The 12,791-nt window shown below is 49.3% G+C and overlaps 1 protein-coding gene across 7 annotated transcripts in view; it reads right to left on the bottom strand.

Annotated features, from left to right (window-relative positions):
- Positions 1-12,791, bottom strand: part of LOC311047984 (A-kinase anchoring protein 13) — a 213,746-nt gene that overhangs the window by 41,602 nt on the left and 159,353 nt on the right. For all 7 annotated transcript variants that reach the window (XM_084060950.1, XM_084060953.1, XM_084060951.1 and 4 more), the window contains one exon: positions 22-187. In XM_084060950.1, coding sequence (XP_083917076.1) covers positions 22-187 — 166 coding nt within the window. The remainder of the gene's footprint in view (positions 1-21; positions 188-12,791) is intronic.

Here is a 12,791-nt window from a genome sequence, read left to right as displayed (position 1 = left end):
ACAGTACGTAATGTAACTCACTGTTGCAGAAGAAGGCTTCCTTGGCGTTGAGAGGTTTGGCACACTGCTGACAGGAAGTGGATGGAGGCGATGGAGAGACGGGACTGAACACGTGTCCGTTCACCGGCTTCTTCTCCTTCTCTTTAACCTCTCGCTCCTTCTCACCCCTCCTCTCCTTGTCTTTCTCCTGGAAGCACAAGAAAAACACGTATAGCTTACAGTAAGTAGCTTGAACCACGTGTACCCGGCCTAGAGTTCCTATATGCAGCCAAAACAGCCGATCTTGTGAGCTTGTAGATCCCCTGTTTTGATGTAGAGGGAATACAGTACGGAGCTTGGTATAGAGCCTAGTATAGACACCTGAGGGACTTCTCAGGTGTAATGTAAACACAATATATAGCGCTAAAGTGGTTAATGTAATATCTAATGTAATTGCCCCTTTTTCTCCCCAATTTAGTCGTTATGCCAATGAATTCCTCCCCACACACATTTGTGTGTTGTCACTGCTCACCTGCCATTGAGGAGCCCCCACTGGGAGGACGAAGAGCCTGTGCCCAATTTCCATCACCACTAAATATTCCCAAATTCCCAAACCCATTACGACCTGGAACTGTGTCATTTTTAGATTTGAGCTAAAAAGCATTATTTTACACTTTGGCTATTCAAAAATAGCAGATCTACAAGCTCATAGCGCGGCACCGAGTGCCGCGCTACGAGCTTGTAGATCTGCTATTTTTGAAACATTTTGAAAATGTGTGCAAATATTTGAATATATATATTCTTAAAGAGAACATTTTTAACTCAAATCTTTGCTTCTGGGTGTCACTGGAACAAAATATTTTGATGGGCCAAATACATGGCCAAATACATATCATTTTGGGGGTCCTTGACATGAAAAAGATTGAGCACCACTGATATAGAAACATACGTTTTTCAGAATACGTTGAGATTTAGGAGACATGTAGAGTCGGCTTCAGGTCTTAATGGGTTAAGAGAACTGATTCATTGTGACCTGTACAAAATCCACCCCCTCTCAAGTTGAGAGTGGGTGGATTGGAGTTCACAAACTGATCATGTCACTTAGTGGTGGGCGGGGCCCAATCTGAGTTTAGTTTGGTTCAGCTGGGGTGGGCCTATATAAGCTCAGGTTGAACCAGCAGACAAACATTTTGTCTGTCTAGAGATTCACTGCAAGAAATCACAGCTATGTGAGCACTTCCGATGCATTATAAGTAAGTTTGTTTTCTGTTATTAGACTTATGTTCCTTGGTTTAATTTGTTTGATAGACACTTATGCTGATCTGTTTATGCTTTCTGTTTGTTTAAGTTACTGATTGTTTCTGTCTTTCACTCCTGTTTAGTTAAATCATCATCACCACCATATCATCATCATCCTCACATGTGTTGTACCAACTGGCAATAAAACCACTTTTTAACTATCAATCCTGGTCTGGTCAAACTGCTCTTGTCGGCATACTGGTGTCGGGGTGAATACATTAGCCATGCAGTGAAATCTCTACTAGAGATACAGACATTTTACATGGTCCTACGAACCGGCCACCCCGCCACCAGATATGAACCAGACTTGCCAGAAGGAGAACGATGAGCCACCCCGCAAAGGAGGGAGGCAGAAGATAGCGCCAACATACCTGGGGGACTACGAACACTACCAAGCCACCGCCTGCCCCCCTACCTCAACACACGACAAGTCCATCTCACCCATGAGCGCGAGCGGCGCGTATGGGAGCGGTGTGTTCGAACTAGAGTCAGTCTCAATCCACCAGTCCCCAGCGCCTCCTCTACAGCCCCAACCCACGTCCCACTCATCGCCTGCCCAGAGCCAGCAGGCGCTACCACCCGGCCCTCCTCCCCAGTTTGTGTCAACACCCGGCCCTCTTCCCCAGCTGGCGTCACCACCCGGCCCTCCTCCCCAGTTGCTGTCAACACCCGGGCCTCCTCTCCAGCCGGCACCATCACCTGGCCCTCTTCCCCAGTCGGTGTCAACACCTAGCCTCCCTTCCCAGCCGGCGCTACCACCCGGGCCTCCCCCCCAGTCGACGCCATCACCCGGCCCTCACCCGCAGTCGACACCACCACCTGGGCCCCATCCCCAGTCTGCGCCACCACCTGGACCCCCCCCCCAGCCGATGCTACCACTTGAGCCTCCTCCCCAGCAGGCGCCACCACCAGCACTGCAGCCCCTTATGCACCCAATGCTGCACACTCAGGCACACCCTGCGCCACCCCCAGCGCCCCACGCTCAGATGCACCTCGCACCGGACTCGACGCCCCACGCTCAGATGCACTATGCGCTGCCCCAAGCGTCGGATGCCCGGGCCCACCCACCCCCTCCCCAGCAGCAGCCATGGGCCCCAGCGTCTACTCCAGCGCCCGCTGCCTGTGCTCACCCAGCTCCCCCTCAGCCACAGCCGTGGCCCCCAGCACCCCCCCCAGCGCCCCCTGCCTGTGCTCACCCAGCCCCCCCTCAGCCACAGCCGTGGCCCCCAGCACCCCCCCCAGCGCCCCCTGCCTGTGCTCACCCAGCTCCCCCTCAGCCACAGCCGTGGCCCCCAGCACCCCCCCCAGCGCCCCCTGCCTGTGCTCACCCAGCTCCCCCTCAGCCACAGCCGTGGCCCCCAGCACCCCCCCCAGCGCCCCCTGCCTGTGCTCACCCAGCCCCTCAGCCACAGCCATGGCCCCTAGCACCTCCCCCAGAGCCCCCTACCTGGGCCCACCCAGCCCCGCCACAGCCGTGGCCCCCAGCACCTACCCCAGCGCCCCCTGCCTGGGCCCACCCAGTCCCTCCTCAGCCACAGCCGTGGCCCACAGCACCTCCCCCAGAGCCCCCTGTCTGGGCCCACCCAGGCCCACCACAGCCGTGGCCCCCAGCACTTACCCCAGCGCCCCCTGCCTGGGCCCACCCAGCCCCTCCTCAGCCACAGCCGTGGCCCCCAGCACCGACTCCAGCGCCCCCCGCCTGGGCCCATCCAGCCCCTCCTCAGCCACAGTCGTGGCCTCCAGCACCTACTCCAGCGCCCCCCGTCTGGGCCCACCCAGCCCACCCTCAGCCACAGTCATGGCCCCCAGCACCTAACCCAGCGCCCCCTGCCTGGACCCACCCAGCCCCTCCTCAACCACAACCGCAGCCTCCAGCACCTACTCCAGCGCACCCTGCTTGGGCCCACCCAGCCCCTCCTCAGCCACAGTTGTGGCCCGCAGCACCACCTCCAGCGCCCCCTGCCTGTGCCCACCCCGCCCCTCCTCAGCCACAGCCGTGGCCCCCCGCACCACCCCAGCAGCCCCCAGTGAGCACCCCTTACCAGGTACCTCCCACATCCTTTCCACCACAGCAGTGGACTTATTCAGTACCTCTCCCCCCGCAATGGCCCACCACTCCAATGCATAACCCACAAACGTACGCAGGCCTACCATTTGGGCACAAGCCCTCTAGGGTCGAGGGACCCACATTCCCGAACCTTAATAAAGAAGACCCTCACGAATACACAATGCTTAAGATGGCCCTGACAAACCTACTGTCCCCCTGGGAAACCGAAACATACAAGTATCATATCCTGCTAGATCACCTCAAACTACCCTCAGCACTCCATATAGCGTTGGCTTATGCTCATGACCCCCAGCCTTACACCAAGGCCCTAGCCGCTCTAGACCAACAGTACGGCCAGCCTCACCACCTGGCCTTGAGAGAAATTACAGCTATAACTACTCTCCCAAAGGTTCAACCCGGTGATTCCAAAGCCTTCCACGCCTTTGCAGTTAGGGTCCAGTCCTTGGTAGGAATGCTGCAGGCCATGGGCCAGAGCGAGGGCGCCGCCGAGCTCGCCTGTTCCTCCCACGTGCAGCACCTTCTGAGTAAGCTCCCAGCCGACTTTGTAGCTAACTTCATTCGCCACACCCGTTCAACCCGGCCAGGAGCCCATTACACACTGGTTGACTTTGCCGTGTGGCTCCAATGTGAGGCCGAATGTCAGTCAGTAGCCGTTCAAGTCCAGAATCTGACTACTGATGCCCCTGTGCCACCCGGGAGATCAGCGCAGAGGCCTGCCCCTTTTACAGCAACCATATTGCACGGTACCAGCCCTGACACCCCCCCATTACCCTCTACAAGTAAACAGAGACAACCTAGAGCATGCCAGTACTGCAACTCCCCTGACCATTCGATAATCAATTGTAAAGAGTTTAAGGAGCTGAAGACGGAAGACGCAATCATATGGATAAAACAGGAAAGGAGGTGCTGGAGATGTGCAGGACATCACATGGCTAAGAGCTGTAACCTGAGAACACCATGCCCCCTGTGTAACGGGAAACATCTAGGTACCCTGCACCATGTTAATAACAGGGGGACAGAATCCAAGGTCCTATACGTAAATCCCCAGCCCAGCTCCCCCCAAGTCCTTCTAAAGGTAGTTAAGGTGACATTACGTAATCAACATCACACCTTGGATACTTACGCTATCCTTGACGACGGTTCCCAGCGTACAATGCTCCTACCAGCAGCACGTAAGCAACTTAGGCTTCAAGGAGACTTTGAACGTCTGCTCGTACGTACCATCAGACAACAAACTGAGGCATTGGATGGGGCTTCAGTTAGTTTTGAGATCTCACCTTCCTTTAATCCCCAGAAGACGTTCCCAATTACGAACGCATTCACCTCAGCCAAGTTGTCACTGGTGGAGCAGAGCTACCCAGTAGATAAACTCAAAACACGCTACCGCCATCTACAGGGCCTTCCTCTCCAGCCCTTTTCCAATGTGCAGCCCCTTCTCCTGATTGGAGCAGACAATTCTCACCTAATAACCCCAACCAAGAAAGTCTGCCTAGGGCCACCAGGGACACCTATAGCCCTCCATACCCAGCTAGGCTGGACCCTTCAAGGGCGTACCTCCTTCCAGGAGCATTCAGATGCGGCCCAAGCCCTCTTTACCTCAACTGGGGCCCCCTACGCAGAACTCAGTCGCCATGTCGAGAAATTATGGCAGTTGGATGTTCTCCCCTTTAAGAACGAGAAACTGATTACAAGATCAAAACAGGACAAAGAGGCCATGGATTTGCTGGAAACCAAAACCATCAGAGTGGAAGTTGATGGGCTGAAACGCTATGCAACACCCCTTATCCGTATCCCCAATGCTCCGAAGCTGCAATCCCCGCAAGACTCTGTCATGCCCCTCTTGCGCCAGACAGAACGCCGCCTTGCCCGAAAACCAGAATTGGCCCAAATCTACTGTCAAGAAATAGATAAGCTGGTACAGGCGGGCTATGTAAAGAAACTGACCACTGAGCAAATCTCTAAATCCCTAGAGTCCTGGTACATCCCCCACCACATTGTGGAGCATAATGGTAAACAACGCATAGTCTTTAACTGTTCATTCCCCTATGAAGGCCAAGTTCTGAACGAACAACTCCTCCCCGGCCCAGTGTTGGGTCCGTCAATGCTGGGTGTATTGCTCCGCTTTCGACAGCACAAAGTGGCCATCAGCGGGGACATTAAGTCAATGTTCCATCAGATTAGACTTCTACCGGAAGATAGACCACTTTTAAGATTCCTGTGGCGTGACCTCAGAAAAGAGAGTCCCCCCGACGTATACGAGTGGCAAGTCCTACCTTTTGGTACAACATGCAGCCCATGCTGCGCAATCCACGCTGTTCAGAGACATGCTCAATCCCACCAAGAGCCTAACTATGACATTGCAGCTACAGTCCTGGAATCTTTCTATGTAGACAATTGCCTACATTCACTCCCTTGCCCCCTAGAAGCCAAAGAACTGATCACGAAGTTGCGAGAGGTGCTATGCACTGGAGGCTTTGACCTCAGGCAGTGGGCCAGCAATACCCAATCTGTTGTAGACCACCTACCCCCAGAGGCTAGGGCCGACAGTACTGAGTGTTGGCTGAGCCAGGACCGAACCGACCCTACAGAGGGCACTCTCGGCTTAAGCTGGCACTTTATCTCAGACACTTTAAGCTACAAGCATAGACCAGTGCTGTATGACACTTTGACAATGAGGAACGTATACAAAGTACTTGCCACACAGTACGATCCCCTTGGATTTATATCACCTTTCACCGCTCGAGCCAAAGTCCTCCTCCAACAGCTCTGGATGAAAAGGAGAGAATGGGACGACCCGATATCCCCTGGAGAAATTCAGCAAGCATGGGTTGAGTGGGAGAACGAGCTCCATAACCTGGCCAATCTACACTACCCGAGATGGTATGAATTTAACGCCCCTTATCCTGTGAAGTTAAGACAGCTACATATTTTCTGTGATGCCTCGGAAAGGGCGTATGGTTCTGTAGCCTATCTGAGGATGGAGGACGAGAAAGGGGGGGTTCATGTTTCATTTGTTATGGCCAGATCTCGAGTAGCTCCCAAACAACAGATCACCATTCCTCGCCTTGAACTGTCTGCGGCCCTCACTGGAGCTCAGATGGCTCAGCTCCTCCAGAGAGAGCTAACAATCCCTATTGACAAAACAGTGCTCTGGTCAGATTCCACTGTAGTCCTGACCTGGCTACAGTCAGTGTCATGCAGATACAAAGTCTTTGTTGCCAATCGCATCACTGAGATCCTAGAGCTCACCTCCCCCGACCAGTGGCATTATGTTGATTCAGGTAACAATCCTGCTGACGATATTACTAGGGGCAAACGACTCGATGAGCTGACCGGACCCAACCGATGGAACAGAGGTCCAGCATTTCTAGCTTTATCTTCAGATCAATGGCCTGCCTTACCACCTCACACCCCCGATCCAATCCCTGATTTACGCAAACCTCTGTTTTGTGGTCTCACCCAGAGTAACATACCACTTGACCTCCCTGACCCTAGTCAATTTACCACCTGGCCAGAGCTTGTAGAGGCCACCTACCAACACCTTCAGGACCCTGCTAAACACCCCCCCTCTGGTTCCTTAGCATTCAATCGGGTCGATGCTGAAGCTCTCATTCTTTCACAAGCTCAAGCAGTAAGCTTTCCAGATGACCTCAAGGCACTTAAGTCGGGTAAAGACCCCCCAGCCCATAGTCGCCTCATTCCCCTTTCTCCACAGTTCGAGCCCAAACTTAACCTTATCAGAGTTGGAGGCAGACTTCGGCTGGCAGCAGAGTTAGAACCAGGAGCAATGCATCCTATTGTGCTTGACCCCAAACATGCAGCCACCCAGCTGATAATAAAGGACTATGACACTCGCCTCTTACATCCTGGCCCAGAGAGGGTGTTTGCTGAGCTTAGACGTTCATACTGGATCCTTCGCGGACGTCAGGCCATTAAGCAGCATCAGTGGAACTGTGTGGAATGCAGGAAGTGGAGGGCAAAACCTACTGTACCCAAGATGGCTGATCTACCCTCTTCCAGGGTCCGCCTAACACAGCCCCCGTTCTGGTCCACAGGGATGGACTGCTTTGGCCCACTACTCATAAAGGTTGGCCGCAAAACCGATAAAAGATGGGGGATCCTTTTCAAATGCCTTACCACTCACTGCCTTCACATCGAAATCCTAACCAGCCTCGATACTGACAGTTTCTTGATGTCCCTGCGCCGTTTCACATCGCGCAGAGGTCAACCTTTCGAAATTCTGTCCGACTGTGGAACGAACTTCAGAGGAGGAGCAAAGGAACTTAGCAATGCCTTTGCTGCAATGAGCCCAGCATTGAAGGAGCAACTGGGTAAGAGAAAAATTCTGTTCAAGTTCAACCCCCCAAATGCCCCCCACTTCGGAGGTGTGTGGGAAAGAGAGGTGAGGTCAATCAAGACAGCACTGCGATCGACACTGGGAGCCCAAACTGTTACAGAGGAGGTGCTTAACACTGTTCTAATAGAAATAGAAGGAATCCTCAACTCAAAACCCCTCGGTTACGCTTCATCGGATCTGGCTGACCCTGACCCCGTGACCCCAAACCTTCTCCTCATGGGGCGGCGGGACGCCTCCCTTCCTCAGGCAGTGTACAACGACACCGAGCTTATTGGCCGCCGCAAGTGGAAGCACAGCCAGATCTTAGCCGACCACTTCTGGTCACGTTTTATCAGAGATTACTTACCAAACCTTCAAACCCGCCAGAAATGGCATAAAGACACAGCCAACCTGGAGGCATCCACAGTCGTTATGGTGGTGGACCCACAGTTGCCCAGAGGACTGTGGCCAATTGGAAGGGTGACTCGCATCATGCCAAGCGACGACGGGCGCGTTCGTACAGCAGAAGTGGAGATCAAGGGCAAGACCTACATTAGACCTGTGGCCAGACTAGTGGCCCTTCCGGCAATGGCCGACCCTGAATCCCCTTGCAGGCAAAATAGTCATTCTTGAACACTGTTTTTTTCTTTTATTTGTTATTATTGTCATCCCTTGCGGAAGTTAGTAATGATCAAATCAATTGTATTTGATGGGGCGGCTGTACAAAATCCACCCCCTCTCAAGTTGAGAGTGGGTGGATTGGAGTTCACAAACTGATCATGTCACTTAGTGGTGGGCGGGGCCCAATCTGAGTTTAGTTTGGTTCAGCTGGGGTGGGCCTATATAAGCTCAGGTTGAACCAGCAGACAAACATTTTGTCTGTCTAGAGATTCACTGCAAGAAATCACAGCTATGTGAGCACTTCCGATGCATTATAAGTAAGTTTGTTTTCTGTTATTAGACTTATGTTCCTTGGTTTAATTTGTTTGATAGACACTTATGCTGATCTGTTTATGCTTTCTGTTTGTTTAAGTTACTGATTGTTTCTGTCTTTCACTCCTGTTTAGTTAAATCATCATCACCACCATATCATCATCATCCTCACATGTGTTGTACCAACTGGCAATAAAACCACTTTTTAACTATCAATCCTGGTCTGGTCAAACTGCTCTTGTCGGCATACTGGTGTCGGGGTGAATACATTAGCCATGCAGTGAAATCTCTACTAGAGATACAGACATTTTACATGACCGTTGCAAAAGTGAAAATTGTAACCTCTGGCTGCAGAAAGATAATTCTGATGACATTATGTCCATTCATGTGGTTTGGCCTGTAGGCCTACAGCGTTTTACTGTTCAGGGAATACGTTGGGCTTTAGTTTGTTCAGGTGCTTGTTCAGGTGTGTTTTTGTTCAGTATGTTTTTACATTTAACAGACGCTCTTTGGACACAGACATTAAATGATATAATGCTTTTATTACTCATTTTAAAGCGATTCCCAGTGCAATAGGGATTTGCAAACGATACTGTTTGTGAACGTTTTTCAACATCCAGCCCATGACTTACAGTATCCTATGACCTGAGTCAGTCTTAAAATGGCTCATTAAATGGATATATTAAGTTCCAAGTATAAACCGCAGAATTTTGTGAATAGAACAGTTTTACTGTCCAGAGTTGCAGTCTCTGACACAGCGTTGAATCAGAAGTCGTTGCCCGGAGTTACAGACCTGTAAGGGTCGATTTGGGAACCCCCTCAAGGAACCCTGAGGGTCCCTGGACCCCACTTTGAGAACCACTCCAGTACAGTATTCTGTGCTGCTATAAATAGTCCAAATTTATTTAAATTTTATTTAACCTTTATTTAGCCAGGTAGGTAACTACAGTATGAGAACAAGTTGACCTGTATTGTAATGCAAATGCAATGGCAATACGGTACAGTATAAGAAAACAGAACTTAGTGAAAAGAGGATGAATATATTGCCTTGGTTAAATGATAAAGTTCACTATTACGTGAAGCTTTTGCCACACGATAAATGTGCTGCTACTGGCTGGCTGGCATGCTGTAAATACATGAGCGTATTATGGTTCTGGTTACCTAGATACTAACAGAGCAATGACATGGATGGAAAGTGTTATTTGTTTTCATCAAGAGTTTATGGGAGAAGTTAAGTTGGTCTGGGTTATGAGGCTTAAATAGCAGTAAAACCTGACACCGCTGAGGAAAGACACACGCACGCACGCACGCACGCACGCACGCACGCACGCACGCACGCACACACACACACACACACACACACACACACACACACACACACACACACACACACACACACACACACACACACACACACACACACACACACACACACACACACACACACACACACACACACACACAGCAAAATCTTGAGTGTTGCTGTAGTTTAAAAATAGGCAACGTATAGGTCTAATTTTACTCTCAAAGAGTTAAATTAACACGTTCCACAATGACTCACAGATGTGAAAGTGCATTTCACATTGATTTCTGCTGCAGTATCAGCACTCTCTGAGCAGGATTACATTCTTTGCAGCCACTATTTAGAGACTAACTGACAGCGTCAGCCTAATTTAGCCTTAGTTGCATCATGCCACTGTGTCACTGACCGAAATTAGCCAATGGACAATCTTGTAGATCCGACTATTTTGGTGCACGACACACAGCTAAGTACAAATCAGGCGTTACAATTTGGTAGACGGCTAAGTTCTTACCCACAATCAGTGTCTGGGACAGACAAGTGTATTATCTAAGTGACAGCAATGGAAGTGGAGTCTGTGGTTTTTATTCTTGGTAATAGCAACCACAGGGAAGTAGGCAATCAAAGGAAGCACACTTCCTCCACACCATGAAGTGTGTTTGATACTGACAGTAAATGCAGAACTGTATTATTGCACATATTACAGCAGAGTGGAATGAAATGAGAGCAGGTAGGTACGTATGGAAACACGTAATAAAAATAAATTCCATTAGCCAGTCTCACCTACTTCCAACACACTTTGCTAGTTTGGGTTGGCTCAGGGTAGAAAACAGGGTTAACCCATTAGACCTGAAGCCAATTCTACAAATGTCTTCTGTTCTAAATCCCAACAGTATTCTGAAAAACTCTTTCTATATCAGTGGTGCTCAAACTTTTTCATGTCAAGGACCCCCAAATTATATGTATTTGGCCGTCAACCCCCATCTCAAAATATTTTGTTCCAGGGACCCCCAGAAGCAAAGATTTGAGTTAAAATGTTCACTTTAAAATAATATATATATTGAAAGATTTTAACACATTTTCACGATTTTTCAGAAATAGCAGATATACAAGCTCATAGCGCGGTACTCGGTGCCACGCTATGAGCTTGTAGATCTGCTATTTTTGAATAGCCAAAGTGTAAAATAATGCTTTTTTAGCTCAAATCAAAAAGTGACACGGACGCGTTCCAGGTTTTAATGGGTTAAGATACTCAAAGAGACAGTGCCCTCAATACCCTCATACCTGTCTAACTACCTGACACCCACAGCCACAACACTAGCGGGAGCGACCATGATCTGGTACCACACAAATTTAGAACAAACAAGGGAAAGTTCTCATTCTACTGCTCTGCCACCAAAATGTGGAATGCCCTGACACCATCCATTAAAGGATGTGAAACACTGATTTCTTTCAAAACTAGCCTGATAAAACATCTATCAGGAGACCACAAGAGGAAGTTAATGTAATTTCCAATCAAATTTGTACATATAGTGTTTGTATTCGTTGATGACATGTATTATTGTGTAAATTAAAAAATGCTGATTCATTAAATACATGGGACCAAATTGGAAACAAGTCCCCGGGACTTATTTGTGTCATCCTTTTAACCATTAGACATCTCCTGTACGCATCGTCATTGTCACAGCGACTATCACCAATCATCAAAATGATCACCATTACTGCCACCACACCATCAACATCATCATCATCATCATCTAGGCCTGTCACAATTATTATACATCAAAAACGATTAAATCGTTAATCGCAATTAATCACCAATTTAAATGTGTGACTTATCACAGCATCACAAAGTGCTTCCTACCTCATCATCCAATCTAGTCTCTCCCCTCAGCCTGATGGAGCGACAGAACCTCCGACACAGCCCCCCTGACATGTCTGTCTGTCTGTCTGTCTGTCTGTCTGTCCTTCTCACCTTCTGGTTCTTGTCTCTATCTCTCTCTGTGGGTCTATCTGCTGTGTCTTTAACATGCTGCTGTCTGTCTGTCTGTCTGTCTGCCGCTGTGTGCATTCTGATAACTGCTGTAATCGTACACCACAAAATCAGGAAGTGAGCTTGTTCACATCTGCAGGGGCTGGAACTATTGCAGCAGAGCAGAACAAAGCACACACACACACACACACACACACATCCGCTGCCTTACAGACATAGGTGCGTGCATGCACATGCGCACACACGCACGTACACGCGCACACACACGCACACGCACACGCACACACACACACACACACACACACACACACACACACACACACACACACACAGCACTACTTCCTCTCCGGTATGTATTATCTTATCAGTGATTGGTAGAAGTCTTGAAGTCAGTGTTCTGTGATGTAACAAAAGCCTGTTTGTATTACTATACCTGTGAGGACACCAGATGGTGGTTTTGTGAATACGCATTTTTGTTAACCTTAACTCTAAAGCCAAGGATAGCAGATCTACAAACTCACCACGCGCCGCACAGCGGCGCATTGTGAGCTTGCAATGTTGATCCGCAATTTTTGCTGTGCGTCCTCCTAAGCTGCAAACGGAATCTTTTCCTTTTAATATGCACTGCCTGAATTATTTCAATTTTTTTGCTGTTTTATGCCATGAGATTTTTCATTGAAAAAAAAAAGTACTCAGGAGCCGAGATACAGAATTTTTAAGTTTTAAGTTAACAAGGAAGTGGATATCTCGTTGGTCTTTGGGTCAAATAAAAAAAGAAAAGAAAAAAGAGTTAACTCGTTTTTGGCAATCAAGTGATGGATTTGAAAAACGAGTTAATTTGTTCTAGGCAGTCAATGTGTTAAAAGGTTGTTTCATTAATTAA

The sequence above is a fragment of the Gymnoscopelus microlampas genome (genome assembly GCF_963454915.1).
Source record: "Gymnoscopelus microlampas genome assembly, chromosome: 6".
Taxonomy (NCBI): Eukaryota; Metazoa; Chordata; class Actinopteri; order Myctophiformes; family Myctophidae; genus Gymnoscopelus; species Gymnoscopelus microlampas.
The sequence above is the reverse complement of the archived record's forward strand: the minus strand, read 5'-3'. Positions and strand labels throughout refer to the sequence as shown.